Source organism: Macaca nemestrina, chromosome 6, assembly GCF_043159975.1.
Source record: "Macaca nemestrina isolate mMacNem1 chromosome 6, mMacNem.hap1, whole genome shotgun sequence".
In the NCBI taxonomy this organism is placed as follows: Eukaryota; Metazoa; Chordata; class Mammalia; order Primates; family Cercopithecidae; genus Macaca; species Macaca nemestrina.
In genome coordinates, this window is record NC_092130.1 from 112,852,592 (window position 1) to 112,879,312 (window position 26,721).

Below are 26,721 nucleotides of genomic sequence, written 5' to 3' on the forward strand. Positions count from 1 at the left end.
CAACCAACAGCTAAATAAAAATAATAATCCATTTTAAAAGTAGAACAATTATTTGAATAAAGAGCTCTCAAACAAAGAAATACAGATGGTCAACAGGTACATGAAAAAATGGTCAACATCAGCCAGGCGCAGTGACTCATGCCCGTAATCCCAGCACTTTGGGCAGCCGAGGCGGGCAGATCCCCTGAGGTCAGGAGTTCGATACCAGTCCGGCCAACATGGTGAAACCCCATAGCCAGGCAGGGTGGTGGGTGTCTGTAATCTCACCTACTTGGGAGGCTGAGGCAAGAGAATCGCTTGAACCTGGGAGGCAGAGGTTGCAGTGAGCCGAGATCGTGCCACTGCACTCTAGCCTAGGTGACAGAGTGAGACTCTGTCTCAAAAACAAAACAAAAAAAGGATCAACATCAATAGTCATCAGGGAAGTGCAAATCACAACCACAATGAGATATCATCTCACTCTAGTTAGAATGGCTATTATGAAAAAGGCAAAAAATAACAAATGCTAGAAAGGATGTAGAGCAAAGGGAACTTAGGCACTACTGGTGGGAATGTAAACTAGTATAGCCATTATGGAGAACATCATGAGTTTCCTCAAAAAACTACAAATTGAACTCTTGTATGATCCAGCAATCTCACTACTGGATATATATATCTCCAAAAGAATTGTATTGAAAAGACACCTGTTCCCTCATCTTTATTACAGCACTGTTCAGAATAGCCAAGATATGGAATTAACCTAGGCACCCATCTACAGATGAATGGATACGGAAAACAGCTCACACACACACACACACGAATACTATTTGATCTCAAAAAAGAATGAATTCCTGTCATTTGTGGCAACATGGGTGAGGCTAGAGAGCATTATGTTAAGTGAAATAAGCCAGGAACAGAAAGATAAATACTGCATGTTCTCACTTCTCATGTAGAAGCTAAAAAATATGACCTCAAAGAAGTAGACAGTAGAACAGTGGTTACTAGAGACTGGGAAAGGTAAGGGGAAAGTGGGGAGAGAGAGAGAGAGATTGGTTAAAAGATAAAAAAAATCACAGGTAGATAGGAGGAATAAGTTCTAGTGTTCTATATAGCACTGCAAGATGACTACAGTTAACAGTAATATATAGTTTCAAATAGTGAGGAGGAGGCTGTTGTATGTTCCCAATACAGAGAAATAGTAAGTGTTTGGGGTAATAGATATGTCAATTACCCTGATTTGATCACTATACACTGTATGTATAGAAATATCACTATGTACTCCATAAATGTCTACAACTATTATGTGTCAATTAAAAAAATTTAAGAGATTAATCTGTAACTTTGGTGATTAAATATTTACTCATTGTGACCTCAGATTGAATCTTCATGAACTAATGCAAGGAAAGAAGGACACATACTTCAAGAAATGTTGGAAACATGACCAGGCCCCTCATGGAAACAAGAAAATGAATACATAGTAATGGCATTCTGATGTTTCCTCTGGATCATTTTAATTTTCTCTCTTATGTTCTTAAATATTTTTAGTTATCCGGTAATCTCAGCACTTTGGGTGACCAAGGTGGGAAGATCACTTGAGCTCAGAAATTTGAGAACAGCTTGGACGACACAGCAAGACCTCATCTCTACTAAAAATTAAAAAAAAAAAAAAAAAAAAAGAACTAAAAAATATGTATTATCCCATTTCAATTAAAATTAATAAGCTAATAAAAAATATACCCTATTTATTTATCAAAACAAAGGTGGGGATCTCTGATTAGTCTAATTCTAGAAAAGCTACATATATTTAAAAATTTGTACTTCCTTATTCTGGATTTCCTTATATTAGAAATAGCTGTATTTGTTTTCAGCCATAAACCAAAAGATTTTAAAAATTGTCTCCAATGTAGATATACTGGTCAAGTATACCCTATCTTCTATATCATATAAATCTTAATAAACGGATTAATGACTTACAGCATAATCTTATTTGAATTATCATATATATAGTCTTAAATCACCTCACTGAAAAACCCATTCCAAACTTACTCTGGTAATAGGTATCAGTCACAATTTTTAAAAGTAAACCTTTGCTAAAAAGGTCATTTCCACAATAATCAGAACAGAAATTCTCTCAATCTGTGACATTAAAAATAAGTTAACTAAAGAAATAATACAAAGATGTTACATCACTCCATGCAAAATACCCGTTTTCAGATTCTGTATCAGTGAAGAAAAACAGCAGCTATAAACAAACCAACATTATATTCTATGGCTAAGCAGAATAAAATCACCTATTTTGAGCGAGGACAAAAATTTGTAAGTTTCAACTGCCACTTACAGATTCCTTTTTCTATCCCAAATTATTGATATAGCATAAAGATTTAAAATGTAAAGGTCTAAATATTATAAAGCGACTTTTACAAAGACTCATTATTTCATCAAACTATTTCTAATTTATATTTAGATAAAGACTTCCTTAAATTTAAGTACATTGATTCTTACCTCCTGATTAAATTTATGGGCCATCTCATTAAGTAGTGAAGAAAAAAAACTAGTGTTTTGTAGTAGAACTCGACCCATAACTCCAAGATACGTGGACATCACTACAGGATACCTCTGTACAATTAAAAAAAAAAAACTCGTAAAATTGTGTTATAGTACAAGTATAAACAATCACTGACACAGTAACAAGCAACATGGATATAAAATAACATTCTCCATATTACTTCTCTTTAGAATGAACTGTCAATATTGCCTGAGTTCTAACTTACTAAATACATGTATGAATTATATGCATCATCTATCTATACATATATATATATATATATGTCCAATAAAGAGAAAGAAACAATATTTACCAATTTCATATATTACTTTTTTTTTTTTTTTTTTGAGATGGAGTTCACTCTGTCACCCAGGCAGGAGTGCAGTGGTATGATCTCGGCTCATTGCAATCTCCGCCTCCCAACACTGTATTACTTTAAATACTCATAACACACACAGGTCTATGGATCTATTTAAGAGAGCTGTTCTTAGAAAATAACCAGTGGTTTAACATATTCAGTCTATACCAGCATTAACACTATCCTGTCCCCCTCATATTCTTAGTAGTCAAGCATTGGAATTAAGCCATTCACCATTCCTGTACTTCAAATGACTTTTGTGTGAACATACATGCATATGTTTGAAAGAGACATGTCAAAGAAAATCTATGCTTCCCTGTGTGGAACAGGAAAAGACAAAGGCGTCTAACTGCCCTGAAAATTTAACGTAATTTAATATGATCCAAATGACAAGAAAAGTTTTCCTTCTGCATCTAATAGAGTAATTAAAATTAGAATCCTATAGTCTAATACTACCTTTGGAACTTAAAGAAAAATCTTACCTCCCCTTCTATAATACCCTTGAAAACATAGGGTAAAATCGGTTGAAACATTTGCGGACCTAATATTGGGTTCACTTTAAGGGCATTTTCTACAACCTAAAACCCAGAAAGAAACATTGGTGATAATACTGAAAGTCATTCCTTTATGAAAAACACATGTAAGGAAACAATACACTAAAATAAATATCACAGACCAAATTTAAGAATGCAGAGTACGCAATATTCCGACACCAGACACACTTTTACAAGGTAATCCATTTTAAAATTGCAGTTTGATATGAAGTATATATTTACACACAGCTATATATCTTGCATACAACTGTATTTAATCACATTGTAATAACATAGGTATCACATGCAGTTAATGTAATTCTTACCCTTGCAATTTAAACAAATAACCCTTAAAAATGATGCACTAATAGAGGCAGCAAAAGGCATTTTTAAAATATTGGCTTTTTGATAGCTAAACAGGAAGTTAGTAACACCTATACTCACTGCCCAGAAATAAATCCACATTTAAGTCAATCAATAAATTGGAGGAAAAAGGCATGTGGCATATATACTGCATATTTATTAAATTAGAAATCATATTTCATTAATAATTACACTGTTAGTCATGAGTATTGATTGTTACATGTGAAAACAACATAGAAATTATTTTGATATGAGTGAGATGTTTCTTCTATAACAAAAATGGGTAAGCATGAAATTCAAAGCAGGGTGGAGGCTTTTTGTTTATTGTTGTTTTAAGTTTTAGGAGGAGAAGAATGCAGTGGTCAGGAAACAGCAAAAAGGACCAAAAAGGACATTTACCCCACACTTCCAGCCCAAGTGCTTGCGAGGTGGGGAAGGAAACAGATACCATCTGAGAGGGTTGTGGGCAAGGAATAGCCTCAGGGTAGAGCCAAGTTTCCCTTATGACTTCTATCAATGATTCTCAAGATTGACTACTGACATTTTGAATGAAGAGAACCATTTACTGTGCATAGTCATCCCATGCATTGAGGGAGATTTAGCATCTTCCAGTGTCTGCTTACTGTGTGCCAACAGTGTACTCCAAAAATTATGACCATCAAGAATACTTCCAAGCATTTCAAAACAGTCCCAAGGTAAGCAAGTAGCATCCATGGTTGATAACATTTGCTGCTGCTCTAATTTTGAGCAAGAAGTGAAGGTAATGTCCAAATAAAAGATTAAAAATATAAAGACTTTACTGTGGGGTAAGCACTATATATGCTACTACTAAGAGATACAGGTTCACAAGATATCAATTCCTGATTAAAAGCAAGAGAAGATAAAATTTGAAACAATAAAATTTTATCTCAATAAAGTTTATTTTTTGGGGGAAAAAACACCAAAACTAGATCTGGGAAAAAAAGATTAACATGGAAAATATACAGATAAGCTAGTAGATTGAGAGAGTCATAGAGGCAGATATCACCAGACAGTATTTATCTGTGAGTAGAAAGTAAGGCCACCTGCTCATTATTAAATACATGTATAATTTCACTCCCATCTCAAACCCTACTAAAATTATAGAAAAAAAATTTTAAGAGGGGGAACATAATTTTAAAAGGACAAGAGGAATGAGAAACATACACTGAAAGCAAGAAAGAAGAAATTCAAGAGGAAACTGACTCATTAAGTCGGAGAAAGCTGAATCCCAAGGTGTCAAAGGAGAAAGCTGAGAAGCAACCAGATTTACTTCATGTAACTTCCCCCACTTTCTCTACTCCAAAAAACACAGAAAGTAGCAGAACCTTACACTTTTCAGAAGGAGAAAGGGGAAGCTAAAAATAAAAAGAAAGAAAATAAGACTGGTTGAAAGTCTGTCTAAGAAACAGAGTGCTACATATTTTCAACTCTGTAGTATCTGGACAACTGATGCCCAATCCAGGAGAACAAAGACAGTGTATTTTCTATAAAGACTCTAAAAGAGATTGCTTCCAGACTAAAAGAGCTCATCAGTGCCCAACAGAATGCATTTAAATAAACTTACATCACGGCGCCTCATTCTAAAATTTCAGAATAGGAACAAGAAGCAGCAGCTACAAACTTGGAAAAGAAGGAGCCCCAAGGTGGGAGTCAGCATGGCTCTGAAGAGACTTCCCCAAGAAAATTAAAGTAACAGAATCCTTGATGTGTCTGAACATATTGGACATCTGTCAGACAGTTCAGTGAACATAAAAAAAATTATACCAAAAAAAAAGGGTAAGTATTACTTCCAGGGAATACAAAAGATTGTACAGAAAAGGAGAAGTAAACACAGCTGACTACATGTCTCAGCTTTGAATAGGAAATATAGGAATCATGATGTAAACACTGAATTTTGATTACTTGGAGGACGAAGGCACAGAGGAAGTGCAAAGGCGGTATCAATACATACTGCCTACAATTAACAACTCATGAAGGAATAACACAGGGGTGTTATTTCCAGATCTGATCATAGATACAAAAGAATCAATTGGCTCCAAACAATAAAAGTGGTTGTCTCTAAGCAAGGAAAAATGGCAGAAAGACAGCTGACTACAGTGTTTTTCTTTAAGAAACATTATACATCTGTCTAGTTGACTCTAAACTATGTCATATAAAATTCTGATTAAAATTTTAAAAAGAAAACGGTTTGAAGAGAATTTATAGTAATAATACAGAGCTGTGGCTGGCCCCAATCCACAGGAATCTTTATAGTTTTATTTGGCAGCGGGGAGCAGGGGGTTGTGGCAAGGGGATATTGAGAATTAATGTAAGGATTAAATAATCCCCACATAAAGCAGTATCTGATTGAGTAAATAAATAACATAGTCGTATACACAAATATTTCAGGGATAAAATAGAGTTTTTGTGGTCTAAAAGGTCAGGAACCATAGCTAGAGAAGTTTCTGAAAGAAAAATATCATTATCAGACTTGGGTGCAGAGGGTATGGGACAGAATCAAGAGAAAATTCAGAATTAGAACTGGCAACATACAGAAAAGCTGAACAGTGGACCAAAGGTGAAAAAGTCTTTCACTGCTTCTAGTTTTCCTGTTTGGTCAAATGGATACAATTGTGGTGTCAATAATAATAATGACATTCCATTCTGATATACTGAATTTGAGGTGCCCGTGGGAAACCCATACGAAATGGTCCTATATTTTTTCTCTTACACTGAAAAATGCCAGGTCCTATAACCTTATTTCTTTCTACTATTCATATACGAGTTTCAAAATAACAATACCAATATTACTGATGACGATAACACTATTGAATGCAATTACAAACATTTTTTTGTTGTAACATTACATCCCACCAGGGATATACATGTGAAATACTATGTATTAAAATGACTTGAAATATTCTTCTCAAATAACTATGCCACCAACATCATAACAGTTAGATTCAAATGTTTCAGTCTGTTTTGTATCTTCAGTAATTTTTTCCCCCTAAATCATACTTTACCTCTACATGGTTCCAAACTCTAAAATATAAAACAGATATACATCTTGACAGATCTAGTTTCACCCTCTCCTCCTCTTTTTGCTAGATAGCTACTTTAATTACCTGGTTTATTCTTCCACTGCCTTCTTCCACTTTTTAAACAGAAGAAAACTAGAGACACCGCTCCTTGTTTATATTCTCAAACTCATATAGAGATTTTCTTCATTTCTTTTTAATGGAATGCACAGTACTCCACTGTATACCTAACAAGATGTGGTACTTCAATCATCCAATTACCCATTACTAATTGTTTTTTGACAACATTTTGTTATTACAAAAAGAACTTTTGCACTTTAAACCCATTCCCTTTCAAAATATACCTGCAACAGATTGTGTTCTTAAAACTTTAGTGAAAAATGCAGGATTTAACAATTTACTTGACTTACGCTTACACTGTATACAAAGTGATTAAACGCATAGATCCTAAAGTCAAAACGCCTATGTTATATTATGGTTCCAATGCTAACTGTCAGTCTTGAAAAAATTATTCACCACTTTGTGATTTAATTTCTCATCTGTAAGACTGGGGAAAAGAGCAGTACTATCATCATATGTTTATGTAAGGATTAAATAAAATCTATGTTTTGTATGCTTAGAATGTGTAGCACGTGTTAAGTGCTAGTATGAGCTACTATTATTACAGAATAAGTTATACCTTAAAAATATTTGTGTCATCTTACGTCTAATCACAGTGAAAAAAAGAAACTTGGCTTGACATTGCTTAATACGACCACGACCAGAATGAGAATTCAAAGTCAGAGTAGTATGGCTATAATATTGACAAATTTCAAATTAAAGAAATGTTAACAATTTAGAGTATTTTATCATATAATTGTATTTCTCTAGATAACATGTTGAGTCACAAAATAAAGTAAATTCTATTCTTTGCTCTATACCATTTGCTCCAAAAGCAGGCATACCATACTGGGCTCTCTATCCAATTTTCCTAACATTGTAATTTTCTGCTTCAAAGAACAAAGAAGTTACTTGCAGATACTGTCAGAAATTAGTATAACTGGCATTTAGTAAAAAATATATTTAAAATGTTATATAGCATACTATATTAAGAAATGGTATCTGAGAGATACTAAAAATGAAAATGAGCTAATATTAAAAACTATTGTTATTGTTATACTAGAATTCTAAGAACAGGAAAATGCCAAAAATTTTGAGAGTTTGCCCAGTCTTCAAATATAGCAGTAAAATGAAAGCACTATTTTCCTAAAATAGTCCTTAACATAAAAATACAATTTATTCATGATAATGAATATATTTTTAGTATTTAACATCCATTTATTAAATAATAAAATCTAGTTTCTAAGATTTTTAAACCAAACATACAGACTGAGCTATAGCAATATTTGTACAAAAATACCATCTTAAACACATATTATCAGATTCTCAGTTTTTCATTCTTTTTCTTTTTTTGAGGTTGCGGTGAGCTGAGATCACACCATTGCACTCCAGCCTGGGCAGCAAAAGCGAAACTCTGCCTTAAAAAAAAAAAGAAAGAAAGAAAGAAAGGAAAAAAGAGAGATGCTGTCTTGTCATGTTGCACGGAAGGCTGGAATCGAACTCCTCAGCTTAAGTAATCTTATAACCTCAGCCTCTGAAGTAGATAGGATTAAAGGCACACACCACCATCTCTGACTCCAAATTTCTTAATTCAAGTGTTTGTATCCTAATAATAATCTACTGTTGGCATACTTACGGAGAAATTGCCTTAATTTGTAATTTGTATTAAATGTTACAAAATTAATGACTATGTATTTGACTACAGATTTTTGATATGTAGTAAGTTAGTTTGGAATTTTCAATAATAAAAAAGTTTAAAAAGATTGTGTTATTCTGAGCAGCCAAAATAAATAAATAAAATACAATTAATTTTCTTCTTCTTTTTATTTTTTTAAACGGGGTCTCACTCTATTGTCCAGGCTGGAGTATAGTGGCACAGTCTCGGCTCACTGCAGCCTCCAACCCCTGGGCTCAAGAGATCCTCCCACTTCAGCCTCCTGAGTAGCTAGGATTACAGGCACACACCACCATGCTCAGCTAATTTTTGTAATTTTTGTAAAGACAGGCCTCACCGTGTTGCTCAGGCTAGTCTCAAACTCCTGAGATCAACTGCCTACCTCAGCCTCCCAAAGTGCTGGGATTACAGGCGTGAGCCACCGCACCCGGTAAAAATAATTTTTTTTTTCTTTTTTGAGATGGAGTTTTGCTTTTGTTGCCCAAGCTGAAGTGCAATGGCACCACCTCGGCTCACCGCAACTTCTGCCTCCCAGGTTCAAGTGATTCTCCTGCCTCAGCCTCCCAAGTAGCTGGGATTACAGGCATGCGCCACCGTGCCCGGCTAATTTTGTATTTTTAGTAAAGACAGGGTTTGTCTATGTTGGTCGGGCTGGTCTCAAACTTCCAACGTCAGGTAATCCACTCACGTCAGCCTCCCAAAGTGCTGGGATTACAGGCATGAGCCACCGCACCCAGCAACCAAACTATAATTACTAATTATTTTAAAGAGCCAGCGGAAATATGCAGTTCTTGCTGATAATACACATCATTGTGTAAACCACGTGCTTAGTTTTAAAAGTAAATTTAATAAATGTATTAAGCATTTATTTCCAATAAATGGTCAAAGGATAAAGTAAAACAACTTGGTTTCTCTAATTTGATCTTAGCAAATTATTTTCCCTAAAATTGTAGTAGTCTATTTCCCCCCATAGAAAGACTAAATAATGAGACAGCTATATATTACATAAAAACAGCCAACTCTTATATTCACTTATTATATGCTAGGCATTGTTGTAACTGTTTATAAATATAAGCTCAAATATTCCTCACATCTATCCTAGGAAGTAGGTAAAGTTATCATCCCCATGTTACAGATGGAAAATGAGGAACAAAGAGTAATCTGTCCACATCACATAGCTGTGAAGTAGCAAAGCCAATGTTCTAACCCTGGGAGTCTCCCTTCAGTGGGTAGTCTTATCTGCTATGCTACGCTTCCTCTAATAATTTGGTAAGAGTATAATAAAAACAAGTAGAATCACAATGGCCATTCCAAATAGTTCACAAGTTGTCTTTCAACAATTACGTTAATAATATTGTTGCAGAAAAGCCAAAAGAGGGGGATGGGGGTGAAGTCAATTCAAATTTAGTCTGGCAGGTGCTTAAATGTGAGAAATCACCTTTTCTTAATCACTTAGAATACATATATTATAATTTAACATGGAAAACTTCAGGTACTGCATACTTACAAAATAAAAATCATTTAGTATCATTCCTCATCTAATAAATGAGGAAAATGAAGGCCAAAGTATACTCAAGAGCCATAAAAGTAGCAGGGTAGCATATGCAAATCAAGGGGCTGGTCAAGGAGAGAATTCCAAATGGATCCTCAGTATAGGCAAGATGGCATTTATACTGGATGCACATCTTCAACATAAAAATTACGGATTCTCGTCTTTCAAGTCACTTACTATATATGTATTCAGAGCAAACAGAGCACACATTTACTGAACTTTGGATAATGGAGAAGCTCAGTATAATAGAGGAGAAAGGTTAAAACAGGCATACATACAGAAAAATATCTGTAAAGATAATATTAAAATGACATGGCAATTTTCACTTGTTTTAATCACTCACACACCACCAATCACTCTTTCCTCAAATAGTAAGTCCAACGTGTTAATTCCTTATTTCCTCTTACCTCCAGAGAAGAATTTATCGCCAAAGCAAAAGCTAAAGCTGAGATTGTGTAAGACTGAGTTCCTTAATCTATTGCCACTCTGTCAGTTTAGTAAAGGCATAAATGCAATAAAAATTCACAAAAGCATTTTAGTAAGCAACATGTTTGATGTTACTTGTAAGCTCTGGAGCTAGGAGAATACTTTGAAATTAATAATAAATGTGGATTAATAGACTAGTGCAATAAACCAGGCCTCAAGTATCCACAGTCTCAACAAGCCACATGCAGATTACTGTTATTACAAATCCTTTAGAGCCCACATGATTCTTGGTAACAGTGGTTTATATTCTCACCCTTTAGTAAACCCCTGGCTCTAAAAAAGAAACTAATAAACTACAAAATTAAAGTCAAAGAGTTTTGCCATATTCCAGATGTAATCAAGGTAAGATGAAGATATTAGGGAATGCCCTTAATCAATTATGACTTTTGTCCCTGCAACAACAAAAACAAAACAGAGACGTAGACAGATACCAGGAGAACATTATGTGACAGCGGAAGCACAGATGGCTGGATTACATATTCACAAACTAAGGAATGCAAAAGACTGACTGCAATCACCAGAAGGTAAGAGAAAGGCTTGGAACAGATTCTCCCCCTGGACCCTTCAGAAAGAGCATGGCCCCACAAACACTGATTTTTTAATTATATAATTAATATAAATATTATAAAGAAACTCTTGTTTTAAGCCACCAAGGTTGTGGTATTTTGTTACAGCATCCCTAGGAAACTAATACAGTCCTTACTAACCTCCTTAAGCGCCTTCTTTTTCTCATCAATCTATAATTTAATACTTCAGTAATCTGGCAGATGACCCTTCCAATTTACAGACGCAAAAATACGTTTATAAATTTTGGTTTTAAAATGTAAACCCCATGCTCAATATACAATCCTAATGGCATCTTCTTTCTCTTTATTCTTGTTCACTTCTCTGCAGTACTTAACACTATATTAGCCTGATTCATGCTAGCAGAGTTGTGACAGTGAATAAAAACACAGTCATGCGCCACTTATCAACAGGGATATGTTCTGAGAAATGTGTCATCAGGCGATTTCACTGTTGTGCAAACGTCATAGACTGTGCTTATGCAAATCTAGATGGTATCTTACTGGTTAATGTATGAGTCAATTTTCATACTGCTATAAAGAACTGCCTGAGACTGGGTAATTTATAAAGGAAAAAGGTTTAATTGAGTCACAGTTCAGCATAGCTGGGGAGGCCTCAGGAAACTTACAATCAAGGCAGAAGGTGAAAGGGAAGCGAGGCAGCTTCTTCAGGGGATGGCAGGAAGAAGTGCTGAGCGAAGCGGAAGGAGGCCCTTATAAAACAATCAGATCTCGTGAGGACTCGCTATCATGAGAACAGCATGGGGGAAACCATCCCCAGGATTCCCTTGACTTGGGAGACCAGGTAGAGATAACTAATCAGGGGGTGGTAATGCCTACAATCCCCTTGATCATAGGGTGATTTGGGTGTGGACACAAAGCCTAACCATATCAGTTATTATGAAGTAAGACTTCCTTATCTGCGCAAACTTTTACCCAATTAGATCCTAAAGTACACTTTGGATCCTTGCTTACAGTTATTGTGATTACTTAAGTGTACTTTTTACAGCAAACCTCTTTGGATAACCTCTTTCATTTCACTGGGAGGAAGTGAAATCATTTTTAGGCTCTAATGCAATGCCACGATTTTCACACCATAATGCTACTTTGTTGTGATATAAATTCAGTTCTCATATCTTAGAACATAGCTGAGAAACTCAACACTAAAAATAGGGGTACTTTTCTTTTTATTTTGAATCAATTTTATATTTATTTATTTATTTCATTATAGTTTAGGTTCTAGGATACATGCGTACAACGTGCAGGTTTGACATGTATGTATACATACATGTACCCAAATAGGGGTACTTTTAACAGCTATACCTTCTCTCAAAGTCCATACATAAAGATATTTTAATATATTTCTACATACATTTGTTTATATGTAAATGCATACATTGAATACTATTTATATCTTTAAGACAGGTATAATAGATAAAGATAATATATAACTTAGAGACTGTTGGTTCATAGTTACACAATCTCAACAAACATGGTACTCTAATTTTGATAGCTAACTTAAATTAAAGCCACCAAATTATAAAGTGAAAACTTTGTCCCAACAGCAGACTAACAAAATGAAAGAATGAGAAGTATCAGATATTACATCACTGCATAATTTGCAAGAGTTTTTAAATCCTTACTACCCAAAGTGAGGTCTCAAGATAGGCAACATCCCAATCAGTTCAGACCTTGTTAGAAATCCAGAATTGAATTTTCGTAAGATGTCCAGTTGATCTGTTGCCTGTTGAAAGTGTATGAACCTTCAGATTTGAGACCTCTGGTCCACAGGTATTAAACCAACTGAAAACTGCTAAAATAGCCTGTCTAGAACTATATCAACTCTTGTCCTTCTTGTGAACCATCCACACCCAAATGGAAGTCCACACCCAATCATAAAATATAAATGAAAAATTCACAAATATATTCATTTAAAATGATTACAATACCTTGAGCACCTGAACTTGACCTTCTGTAGTAATTTCCTTTAAAAGTTCACAAAACGACTGGCATAGACCTACTGCATATGTCTGAAATTCAATTAAAAGTCAATATATGTAAGAACATATCTGTAATATCAAAAAGGCATAAAATTTCATTTGGGATTCATTATAATGCACTTCAGAATTATACACTAATAATGGTCTAAGCATATCAAATTTCAATTGGAACTCCTAGGAAAAGTTAAAGAAAAAAGACTATGCCAAATAAAAAATATAGATTATCGAAACATTGATTTTTATAGGAATATAAAAATTTGTTAACATAGCACATTTTCTGCATTAAATAAGAAAGGAATTACATGCAGCACATCTGCCCTGCAATGGGAAATGCTCACAGTCAATGTTTCTCTGCCTTAAAATAAGACCAATCTTAAAAGTTTGAAAAGGCACCCCCGATTTCAAATAAGAAATAATCAAAATAATAATTATATAATTTCATATAATGCAAAACTACTCCAACATACCTGTAAAAATTCCGTTGATGATAAAAAGATATAACCATTGATGATCTTAAAACAAGTTCTAAGATTTTCTGAACTTAGTTCTGCCAAAACAATAAATGTCAAACAAACAAAAAACAAATTAATTCACTGCTCAAAATTAGTTTAAATGAAGTGATTCATGGTTATTTAAAACTAATTCGCATATTCTAGAAACCTCTTCTGAGCACTATTCAGACTACTAGTATCTATAGATATCTAAAAACTGACATCACTAGGACTTAAAGGGTACAGTTAGCAATGATCATGTCACTGAACTCTAGGGTGGGCAAAAGGGTGAGACCCTGTCTCAATGAATGAATGAATGAATGAATGAATGAATACTGGTATCAACGCAAAGCTTAATGCTATCTTATTTGCTTTTCACTAGGTGAAACATTCATAAAAAAGCCAAGCTCCCCATGTTTTTTTCTTTCAGAAAAAAACTACCTAACCATTTGACCCAACCTTTCATTTCAAAATAAATTTTTACTGCTAGCATGGCAAACTACATGAAACTGAATCATTTTACCATCATATTTTGACATCTGCTTAAATGGGTTCACTCAGTGAACATTTACTGAGTGTTACTGCACTTGCACTAAATATGCTATATGACTTCTCAACAGAGTCCTGATCACCCTCCAAAAAAATTATATTAAGTTTAGATATTTTCAATCTTTCAGCTTTTATCAGAAAAGGATACTCTTTTTAGCTATTCCTTTGCAAGTGCAGAGTAGAAACTATTTGCTAAAACTGAATATGATCAAAGGTTGACACTGTGCTATTTTACGTTTCACTACTTAATAATATAAAAGAGAATATAGGCTGTATGTGTAAAATTATACAGATTAAAATATGACCCCAAAATACCATCGATGCCTAAAACCTGCCATTCTTTGCTGCAAGTATTTTAGAAATTATATTCACTCACAATAAGAAATTGTTTTTTCTCCATTTCTGGCAAAAGATAAGTCCCTGTGTTCTTATCTATCATATCCTAATGAAAGAAGACATTCTATTCAGATGTGAATTTTCCATTTATTTTCACAAAACAATGACAATCCTACCCTGTCTCAAAATGTCTTTGAAGGCATTAGTTCCTAAACTTTAGGATTTGACAGTTTTAAAAAATGAGGATAAGAAGGGGACAGGAAATGATAAACTTATTACTAGTTACTCATCTAAAAGACATAAAAAAAAACAAAAGCTGTCATCTAAGTATCTTTTTACAACACAAGATAAAAATCTCAGGATAAAGGGGTCCTTTATATTAGATAAAGCTATCATTATGAAAAATTCACATTATCCTTTTCTCCTCAAGGAGAGAAAGCCTGCAATTGTGCATACTTGTTTTGTAGACCAACAATGAATAGCAGACTGTCTGGCCATTGCCATGAAAAGTAGGGCCAAGGGTCTATATTTAAGAGAGAACTGAGAATGGCTTCATTCCAGGCATATCAGGGAATATAATTTTGAAATCATTGCCAAGTATAATTTTATCAAAATCAATGTTTAAAAAACCCCAACATTTTAGAAGACTTGATATAAAAAGAAAAGAGCCCATCTCTTCCTACAGATAATTAAAAACTATTGCTGGACCATTCTATACAAATTAGGTCACTTCACACCGCCTTCCATGCCTCTGTCATGCCCAGGATGGCACTGACAAACTTTTCTTGGACATGTTATCATCATCAAATAAATAAATACTGATATTACAGATAGCTCTAACATTAACAAATTTATCTGTTTTAAGGTACTGGACACTGTTCATTACATCCACAAGTCCCTAGTGAGACTCTGAAGAAAAGTTGTCTAGTCCTAATACCAAGAAGTTATACTTCAATCATGCAATAGATATATATTTACTTCCAGATACTGAGTAATTTATGTCTATGGTTCGCAGCCAGGGGCCATTTTGTCCCCTACAGGACATTTGGTAATGTCTAGAAACATTTTTGTCATCGCTATCATCAAGCAGGTAGAAGCTGAGGACACTATTAAGCATCCTTCAATACACAGGAAAGTTTCCCACAACAAAGAAATTACCTGACCCAAATGTCAACAGAGCCAAGACTGAAAATCCCTGATTTAAGTGACTAGTTTTTCTTTTCACAGACCGCTACAGAGCTCTAAGGTAAACCTGTATATAACCTATCTAAGTATTTAGTTATGCACTGGGCATATATGATTCATATCGTTAGTGTGATTTTATTTTATAATCTACTCCTATTTGCTTTTATTTATAATTCTGCTCCTATACCTAATTTTTATTTTATATTTTATATATTCCTTTAAATTTCTGTAAGGAGGACAGGGAGTGAATTATTAAATTATGTCATACAGAATCTAGAGAAATCTACTTCATCCTTTCCAAATTTGACAGAAAGTTACCAGCTGAAAAAGTTTACACTTAAAGGAACATCAGTGTTGCATTCATAATAACTAGGACAAGAGCCAGTCACATGCTGATCTTTTAAGTAATGAGAATACTAAGTAAATTAACACCATAACATAGATTTAAAGAAAAAAAGCCATTAGAACTAAATTAATAGAATTACTTCTAGTTACAGCCTCTGGTTCTGCTTAAAATTTACCAGATTCTATTTACATGTAGGAAAAAGGACGTAAAATGAATCTTAGCCTTGAATATATTCATACTTAACACATCCTAAAAAAACCATTAACTTAAACATCTTAAAGTGTTCTATAATGTTGGCTTTATATGTTTTAAAGTAGGAAACTTTCTGCCAGTGCCTTTCTTTCTTTCTTTTTTTTTTTTAAGAGAAAGTGTCTTGCTCTGTTGCCCAAGCTGGAATCTAAGAGCAGAATAACGGCTCATTGCAGCCACTGCAGCCTTGATCCTCTCGCTTCAGCCTCCTGAGCAGCTAGAACCACAAGCATGGGCCACCAAGGCCGTCTAACTTTTATTTCCTATAGACATGAGGTCTTGCTATGTCACCCAGACTGGTCTCAAACTCCTGCCCTCAAGCAAACTACCTGATTATAGGCATGAGCCACTGCAACTAGCCCAGTGGCTTAATTTCTGCTTAGAAAAATATAATACCTAGCATACTCATTAAATAGATAGTTTAAAAGCATTGTTCTGATAAGAGAATTTAACTGATACAAAAACAGTATTCACTTTGGTTTATACTCTTAAAAGATTAAATATTCTGGTTGTATTTAAAAATAAATGTTTAAACTTATATGAAAGAATGTACGGCTGGGCACACTGGCTCATGCCTGTAATCCCAGTACTTTGGGAGGCCGAGGCGGGTGGATCACCTGAGGTCGGGAGTTCAAGACCAGCCTGACCAACATGGAGAAACCCCCCCTCTACTAAAAACACAAAAAATTAGCCAGGGTGGTGGCACATGCCTGTAATCCCAGCTACTAGGAAGGCTGAGGCAGGAGAATCTCTTGAACCTGGGAGACAGATCACACCATCGCACTCCAGCCTGGGCAACAAGAGTGAAACGAAAGAAAGGAAAGGAAAGGAAAAAGGAAAGGAAAAAGGAAAGGAAAAAGGAAAAAGGAAAGGAGAGGAGAGGAGAGGAGAGGAGAGGAGAGGAGAGGAGAGGAGAGGAGAGGAGAGGAGAGGAGAGGAGAGGAGAGGAGAGGAGAGGAGAGGAGAGGAGAGGAGAGGAAAGGAAAGGAAAGGAAAGGAAAGGAAAGGAAAGGAAAGGGGAAAGGAAAGGAAAGGGGAAAGGAAAGGAAAGGGGAAAGGGGAAAGGAAAGGAAAGGAAAGGAAAAGAAAAGAAAAGAAGGAAGGAAGGGGCAAAAAGCTGTATGTCAAACTCAAACAAAAATAAAAGCAATACTGAGGTCAAGATGTACTAATAAACATGAACAAATGTAAACAGAATTTATTCACTATTGATGTAAATACACATACCAGTTTGAACAATAAAAGTAGAAAACAATTCAATAGCATCCACATCACCTATATTTATCGAAACTTTATAAAATAGAACTTTTTAAATCTTTAAAAATTAAAAAAGTTTAAACTGAATATCCGTTATCAAAAGGTTGAAATTTCATTAGTTCTTGATTCAATAAAGTAACAAATCCTGAAGAGCCAGTCAATGGTAGGATAATTTTAAAATAGGAGTAATATTAATAGTGATAGTAATAGTACTAAACATACTAGCAAAACATTTAGATAATGCTTACTCTGTGCCAGGTATTATTCCAAACACATAAAACTCCTTACTGATTTGGTAAGAAACATGCATCAACTACAAAGATTTCTATCGTTAAAACTACACTAGAGGTGGCTCAAGCCTGTAATCCCACCACACTGGGATGCCGAGGCAGGCGGATCACATTAGGCCAGGGGTTTGAGAGCAGCCTGGGCAACATGGTGAAACCCTTTCACTACTAAAAATACAAAAATTAGCTGGGCATGGTGGCGCATGCCTGTAGTCCCAGCAACTCGGGAAGGCTGAGGCAGGAGAACTGCTTGAACCTGGGAGGCGGAGGTTGCACTGAGCTGAGATTGAGCCACCGCACTCCAGCCTGGGTGACAGAGCAAGCCTCTGTCTCAAAAACAAAAAAAAACACACACACACAAAGCAAACAAACCAAAAACAAACAAACAAACAAAAAAACCCCACCACTACCACCACCACCACCACCACCAACAACAACAAAAAACCACTACACTAGAGCACTTAACTAAAGCTACACTAAAAATAGTGTCATACAGTAATAGTAAAGTAAGTCATATGCTTTCTATTTAAATCTCTTATTCTTGATTACCAATGCCTCTCCCACCACTCTTAGAGAACTGAGCATTGTGGAGACTAAGCATGCTGAATTTGAAGTGGAAAACAGTGAAAAGATACCAATGTGTGAAATCACACATATGTGGAAGCAGCTGAATGTTGTTCATGACAAAGCTGGTAAAAGGTCTGGCTGAGGTGTCTAATCCTAGGTCAAATATAAAGAAGCCTGTGGATTGCTTAAAGCAGGATGGTATGTAGTCTCAAAGTTAGGTAGAACAGAATTAAAAAGGCCTTCACCAAAGAACCCTATTCTCTTTCTCTACGATGACTGAAAGAAAAAATTTTTCCTAGTAGATCAACACCTATTGCCACTGACTTCATCTTTGGTAAGTTTTTCCTTTTATGGGGACTCTAGATAACAAACAGCAAATGGCTCTTTATTGGAAAATAAATGGTTACCTTGATTGTTATTTGAAAAGAGTAACAAAAAATTTAGGAGAAAATGTGAAGAACTAATCACATTATCTAACCACCATGTTCATGCAACAAATAAGGCAAGAAAATGATTTTTTAATCAGTTATAATTGTTTTTAGTCCACATTTGCTGGTATTTTCAAAGAGTGAGTCTATTTTTCCAGTGTGTCATTCATTATACCTCAGGGACATTTTTTGCCTCTGACAATCCCAGCACTTTGGGAGGCCAAGGCAGGCAGATCACCAGGTCACGAGTTCAAGGCCAGCCTGGCCAACATGGTGAAACCCCGTCTCTACTAAAATACAAAAATTAGCTGTGTGTGGTGATGTATGCCTGTAATCACAGCTACTCAGGAGGCTGAGGCAGGAGAACAGTTTGAACCCGGGAGGTGGAGGCTGCCATGAGGCGAGATCACGCCATTACACTCCAGCCAGCGCAACAAGAGCAAAACTCCATCTCCAAAAAAAAATAGCCAGATGTGGTGGTGTGTGCCTGTAGCTCTAGCTACTCAGGAAGCTACAGGAGTTGCTTCAGTCCAGGAGTTTGAAGCTGCAGTAGATGCCATGCCACTGCACTACAGCCTGGGCAACAGAGCAAGACCTTGTCTCAAAACAAAACAAACACCACCAATTGACTTATTTGTCAATATCAGGGATTAAATAAAAATGGAAAGTATGTATATTCTCATTTATAAATGGAAGCTAAACACTGAGTACTCATGGACATGATCATGGCAAAAATAGATACTGTGAACTACTAGAAGGCAGAGGGAGGAACTCAAAGGTTGAAAAACTATTAGGTACTATGTTCACTAACTGGATGACAGAATCAACTGGACCCCAAACCCCAACATCATGCAATATATCCATGTAACAAACCTGTACATATATCCCCTGAATCTAAACTAAAAGTTGAACTTTTATATATATATATATAAAAAAAATTTGTTTCAATGCCTTCAAATTATGGTTGCATTAAAAAACATTAGTAAGTTTATGCTTTAACACATACCAAGAAGTGGTGACATATTCTGAAATATACGCAGCAACTCTGGTGTGATACATGGGCTGTTTTCCAAAGTTACTAACCTAGAAAGGAAAAGCAGATGATTAACACTTTCCACGCCCATTAAAGCCATTAACATATGACTTAAATATTTTAAAACGTCTCATTTCAATGAAGAAAGGTAAGTGTATAATCAGTAAGTTATAAAAATTATCTTTCTAAGAAAGAATTAACCAAATGTCTCAAAATAAAAACCTGTCTACAAATTATGTAGTATTTCTACATACACAGCAAAAGTAGTAAGGAAAATAACTACAGTTGACCCTTGCACAACACAGCTTTACACTGAGTGGGTCCACTTATATCCAGACTTTTTCGACCAAATGCAAGGTTAAAAATACAGTATTCACAGGATGAAAAACCAAAGTACATGGAGGGTTGACTTTTCACATACACATATACACAGGTTCCGCAGGGCTGACTGCGGGACTGGAGTATGCATGATTTTTTGTATATGTGGTAGTCCTGGAACCAATCTCCTGTTGATAGAAAGACACAACTGTATATACTAAAGTATCCATAATAATGAAATTATAACAATAAACCAAAAGCATAACTATTACAAATTGGTCAAACAGGTAAAAAAGTTAATTTGTTGTTCTGATTTTCTTGATATGTCCCTCTGCCACATGTAATTAATGTGTTCTTCGATGGGAAACTAGGCTAATAAATTAGTAAAACTTATGCTAAATGCTTAACAAATATGAACTTAGTACAATAAAGGCAATTACAAGCCAATCTGACCGCATTAGCAGTTATGAAACAATCCGTAATATAATACGTATACACGGAAGGTTTAGTGTAACAAAGGCCAATTACAAACTAATCTGATCAGAATCCATGACATAATATATATCCATGATGGGTTATCCCAGAAGTGTGTGGTTGGTCCATCTGTTCACATCCCCCAACCCTCAAAATAAGGATTGTTTTGATTGTCAAAACAGCAGCGACGAAAGGAGGGGAAAGCCTATTCAAAATCTAATATTGGCTATAAAAACTAAAAACTAAGGAATAACCTGATGATGCTATCATAACTATAAAGAACCCGTGGCCCCCAACATTGGTCTATTTCCAGTTCCTTTTATTAATTAATTGTTCAAATGTATAAAGAATAGATTGGTACATATCACAAAAATCATTCCAGTGCAATGAAAACCATTTTTAAATTGTTAAACATAGCACTGATATAAAATCAAGAAGAATCACAAAATGTAGATCACAGATCCAGCTCATTAACAGAGGAAAAAATAAAATTAGATAAAGTATTAGAAAAATGTTTATAATATGCATTAATAGTAGAATTCCCCACCAGGTCAAGTTTATCCTAGGAAGTCAAAGTTCTTTTAAAAGAAAGGCTTTTTTCTTAAGAGAAAGATATGATCTTTTGAGTAAATGACAAAAAGCAATCAAATTTGTTTCGTTTTTAAAAATGATCATATTACATTTAACAAGATATAGCTGATACTGTTGACTGCTTACCAGTATTCATTACTACCTCATCCAATTATCTTAGAAAAAAAAAAAAAAATTTCAAGGTCTTTTGTTCAAATTCTGTATAAAAATAATTTATTGTATTAAATGTTTATATTATGATAGAAGAAAGGCTAAGAGTTGATAAGCTGATTTTCTTAGAAAGGAGATCAGATGACAACAAGCCCATAAACCTAAAGCAAGCAGAATAAGATAATAAACATAAGAACAGATATTAATAAATAGGAAACAGATATACAACAAAGAGAACCAAGGCCAAAGGTTGTTTTTGAAAAGACTAGTAACTGACAAATCTCTAGTGAGATGGAGCAAGAGGAAAATAAAAAGCCATAGTCGGAGATAAATCACATAATCAGTCTGAGAGTTTCACTTTATATTCGTGACCCCAAACATCGAGTGGTACTGGTTTCATCCCTAATAAATTCAAATTCCCATTCTCTAAGATAACTACTTCATACTTTCTCTCACCTATAGACCTCTCATATCTTGTACAAACTCCTAATTCAGCCCATTACTCCCCACTAATGACAATGCTTCATATTTTGTCGAGAAAATAGAAGCTATTGGATGGAACACCTTCCTATCTCATTACACTACAAAATTTGGAAAACCACCTTCTGCCTCCAGTTAAAATGGATGAAGTATCCCAGCTGCTACTAAAATTCAACCCCTGCACTTGAGCTCTGAATCCCACCACTTTTTGCTTCCTTTACTTATCCCACTCTCTCAATCCAGCCTCACCCATTCCTCTAGATCTTAACATTTCCCACACTACCCAGCTGTTGCCCCATTTCTATGCTCCTCTTAATAGTACAAGCTCTCAAACAAGTTATCAGTGTGTATAGTCTGTACGGACTTACCTTCAATTCATTCTTCAGTCTATTCCAATTCTAATTTATGTTCTTACCACTCCGGTGAAAACCCTCCTAACATCTTCATGTGGCCAAATCCACATCTCTATACCAATCTTACTAGGAAAATCAGCAACATTTGACAAAGTTGACCACTCTCCCCTCTTCTAGGAAATGTTATCCTCTCTTGGCTTGGTTTTCCTACTATATAAGTACATAGCTCTTCTCTGTCTTTGTAGATGGCTCCTCGTGTCCTCAAAATGTTACAAGTTCATTAGAATTCTGCCCTGGGCAGAATGTTCTCTATCTGTCCTTTGCTTCCTAGGCAATCTTGAATTATTTTCAAGCATTGAATGCCATATCCAAAGTGCCAACCACTTCAGCAAACATTATCTGATATTCACAACAATCATGTAAGGGTAGGAATTACTCTTCATTTTACAGACAAGGAAACTGTGGTTCACCAATGATGATTAACTTACTCAAATTACATATAAAATGCAGTAATATCACTGGGAATGGTGCCTATGTTTGCCTGATTTCAAATATAAACTCTAACCCATCAAGAAAAATTCATGAAGAAGGAGTTTCTTCATGAATTTTTTCTCTTTAAAGAAACTCAACTATTAACAAATTAGGTAATTAAAAATTTTTTCTCCTAATATTTTATTTGCATTAGCAAGTAACTAAAGGCTAGGAAAAAACATTTCCATTAACAAAGCAGTGCATTTTTACTACTACTTTTTAATGTAATCCCTTGAAAATATCTACACCTTTAATAAACACATTGATATATTGTCAGCAATACTGATAACTCTGAGTCTAATCTCTTTAATATTGGATTTTTTTCTAACATTCAATATCATATAGTATCTACATGTTTACAAAAATTATTTATCTGCCAGGAATTAATATTTTATCTTACAATCTAGGGCAGAGGTTGGCAAACTACAGTTCATGGGCTAAATCCACCCACGTACTTATTTCTATAAATGATGTTTAACTGGTGCACAGCCATACCTACTTGTTTATGTATTGTCTATGACGGTTTTGACACTGACAGTAGAGTCGAATAGTTGCAACAAAGACTGTGTCACTTAGAAAGCCTAAAATATTTAATATCTGGTCCTGTCCAGTACAAGTTTGCCAACCTCTGATCTAAAGTAATCCATCCTTATACAAAATGTTTGAATATAAAATATTTCAACAACAGGCTAATTTACAACCAAACCATATAGATGCCATTTCAGTTTGAACAATACCTTTCTGAGGAACGCAAACCACAAATTAATAAGTATCTACTCAGTAAAGTTTTAAAGTCATTCATCTCATATCCTGATATAGATCATTATTTATAATTTGCATCAAAGGTAACTTCTAAGAACCAAAACTGTTAAATTCTAGACATCTAAGAAAAACAATAGAAGGAAGGAAGCAAGTTCCAAAGGGAGGGAGGCAGGGATGAAGAGAAACAAATGTTCATTTCTTTTATGGTTGATCTCTATGATTTGCTTTCTTTAACTGCACTATCAATTTACATAACGGGATTTTGAAACTTTTCATGTATTACTGAAAGATTGTCTCTGGAAAAAACTGTTGCCAACAGTACAGTGAGCTTAATAAAGCAAAAGGATTTTCTAGCACAGCTGCTTACACACCATGGGCAGTCAATAAGCCTTTGCAGCACTGAGCTGCCACAGAAGCAGGTCATTTTTTTTAACCTCTTAATAATGCATACTACTAATTTCCTCAGTAAAACAATAAGTTAAGACTGTAAGTAGCATTAGCATTTGGAGCTGAGGTATAATATCTCAATGCTTGGTTAAGTAGTAAGAGGACCTTAATATCCCCCAAACATCTCATTTAACAGACTGGATATTATAAGTCAATAACTTTTTGGAAAAGTTACCATGACCCCATTTTACATGACAAATTCCAAAAGATGAAATGCAGTTGAGTTCCTACTGAAATGTCCACCTTTAACTTTGTCTACTGTAATCCTACACTGAGTGACAGCTGTCAAAAAAAAGGAGATATATGGCCCAGTTTGAAGAAACAGAGTTTACACTTTTTGTTTTCAAAGCCCTATTACATGACCTTAACTTCATTGGCATGAGAGTAGGAAAGGTCACGAATAAAATAAGATCCATGGTATTAAGTTTTTCCTCTTACCATAATTCTAAACCATCTTCCAGAAGATAAACATGTGGAGGCTGGGAAACATCTGTACTCAGTTGAATAACTGGGAGCAGGAAAGGGTACAGGTTCTTGCTGTCTGCTCCTAATCCCTATGGGAAGTATAAATAAAACTTACAATAAGACACTCTAATGTCCCATCCCCCACCAAAAAATTACCTATCATATAAAAAGCCCTAAAACCAATTTAAAAAAATGAATCATATTTTTAGGAAGGTCAAGCAATAGTAAAACAAAGTTAGTTCTGTTTATAATTGGAAAGGAAAAATTAAAAAATACTATTCAATTGCCTATTGGCAGTTAAAAAAATGTATATGCCAAGGCTACATACATCTGTTAATTTTAAGAGATTGCACATATAAGAAATATCTATTTTCCTCTCCCTGTCACTACAGATGACATATTAACCTTGGAATTTTAAATTCTATAGATGCTTTCACCTAAATAATCTAAAACGAACCTACCCTAAATGTTCGTCGGTAAAGTAATTAAATTATGGAACTTCAGATTCAAGAATATTGAAAAGCCATTAAAAAAGATTTTAGGGGCTGAACGCCATGGCTCACACCTGTCATCCCAACTCACTGGGAGGCCAAGGTGGGAGGACTGCTTGAGGCCAGGAGTTGGAGACCAGCCTGGGCAACATGGCAAGACTCTGTTCTTGAAAAATATTTAAAAGTTAGCCAAGCATGGTGTTGCCAGCTTGTAGTCCCAGCTACTCAGGAGACTGAGGCAGGAGGATCACTTGAGCCCTAGAGTTCAAGGCTGCAGTCAGTGAGCTATGATCCCATCACTGCACTCCAAACTACACGACAGAGCGACAATCTGTCCATCCCCTCACCTCACACACACACACACACACACACACACACACACACACACACACACACAAAAGGATGGGAGGATTTGACACAGAATTTTAAATTTTCAAACAAATTTAAAAGGTGCAGAAGTGTGTATAACAATTCCACGTGTCAAAGAATTTTTTAAAATATCTAGGTATCTGTATATGGTATACACAAAAATGTTTCTGGACGCAAACAGAAAAAAACTTACTGCTTCTTAGATACAGGAAAGGAAAAAGGATGATGTTGGGATGATGGCAAAGGAGTTTTCTGTTATCTTTTCAACGTATTAAAGAATTTTTGATAATATTTTTAATGAATCAAGAACACAAAGATGGAAGAAGAAGGTAAGTTTTGATATAAAATTCTAGTTTGCTGAATTACTGTCTTAGGGAGGTTGATTCAATGTATTACACAGTAAGTATTTTGGAAGAAAACAAAGGGGTAAAACGTCAATCTGTAAAACATAATATCTATAATTTGATGAACACAAACAGGAAACCAAATAAATTACCAAATACCTCCTCACCTAAGAAGTAATTCAAATGTCAATATAATTCAAAGCAAATTATAAGGCCACATAGCATACATGTATGCCCCTTTTGATGACATACACTACTAAGTTCAATTGTTGGGATTTTACCTGCAAATCTCCAGTGTACAATACATTATTTTTTAACTATAGTCACTGCACTGTATATTAAATCTCCAGAACTTATGTTAAATACAATTTTGGCCCTTTTTATCATGAAAAACCACTTGGAAGACTTTATTAAAGAGTTTTCCAAAGGAAGAGAATTATGAAAATACCATTATTTAACAGAGTAGTACACAGTGGGCCTTAAAACTCACTTCAATGTCACTCTACATAGCTCAATCTTTCATGAAACAAAAAAGAAAGAATATTAAGAAAAAAAAAAAAAGTCAAGTTCATTTTGATTATAAAGTTGACTTAAAATTTCCTTGGAAAATTTATCTACTTACTTAAGTCTGTATTCCAATATTCAAAATATGCTATCATTAGCAAAACTAAAGTAAGCAACTGCTAAACACACACACTGTCTTAATCAACACCTGAAGAGATTCAGTACCTTATAATTCTAGTGGCTAAAGAATGTGTCCAATCCCTGATATGCAGCTTTAAGTAAATGTAAGCACCCTTTGGGTCCACAGTAACTACAAGACATTGCCTACAATACTCTGAAAGTTCAAAAATAAATTCATCAGTTATTAAAATAAGAGAACTACCAGGAATAATTAAGGAGAGGAGAATTAATATTCTACTATAATTACATAAGATGTAAGGAGAAATTCGGTGAAGGATACATGGGATTTCTCTATACAATCCTTGAAACGTCCCGTGAATCTATAATTACTTCCACAAAAGAA

At 34.9% G+C, this 26,721-nt stretch overlaps 1 protein-coding gene across 8 annotated transcripts in view; it reads right to left on the minus strand.

Moving 5' to 3' along the window:
• The window catches only part of LOC105499461 (importin 11), a 229,150-nt gene that overhangs the window by 87,835 nt on the left and 114,594 nt on the right, over window positions 1–26,721 (minus strand). For all 8 annotated transcript variants that reach the window (XM_011772019.3, XM_011772017.3, XM_011772018.3 and 5 more), the window contains 6 exons: window positions 24,464–24,579; window positions 19,893–19,969; window positions 13,659–13,738; window positions 13,141–13,221; window positions 3,365–3,460; window positions 2,482–2,595 (listed from right to left, as the gene is read on the minus strand). In XM_011772019.3, the coding sequence (XP_011770321.2) occupies window positions 2,482–2,595; window positions 3,365–3,460; window positions 13,141–13,221; window positions 13,659–13,738; window positions 19,893–19,969; window positions 24,464–24,579 (564 nt within the window). The remainder of the gene's footprint in view (window positions 1–2,481; window positions 2,596–3,364; window positions 3,461–13,140; window positions 13,222–13,658; window positions 13,739–19,892; window positions 19,970–24,463; window positions 24,580–26,721) is intronic.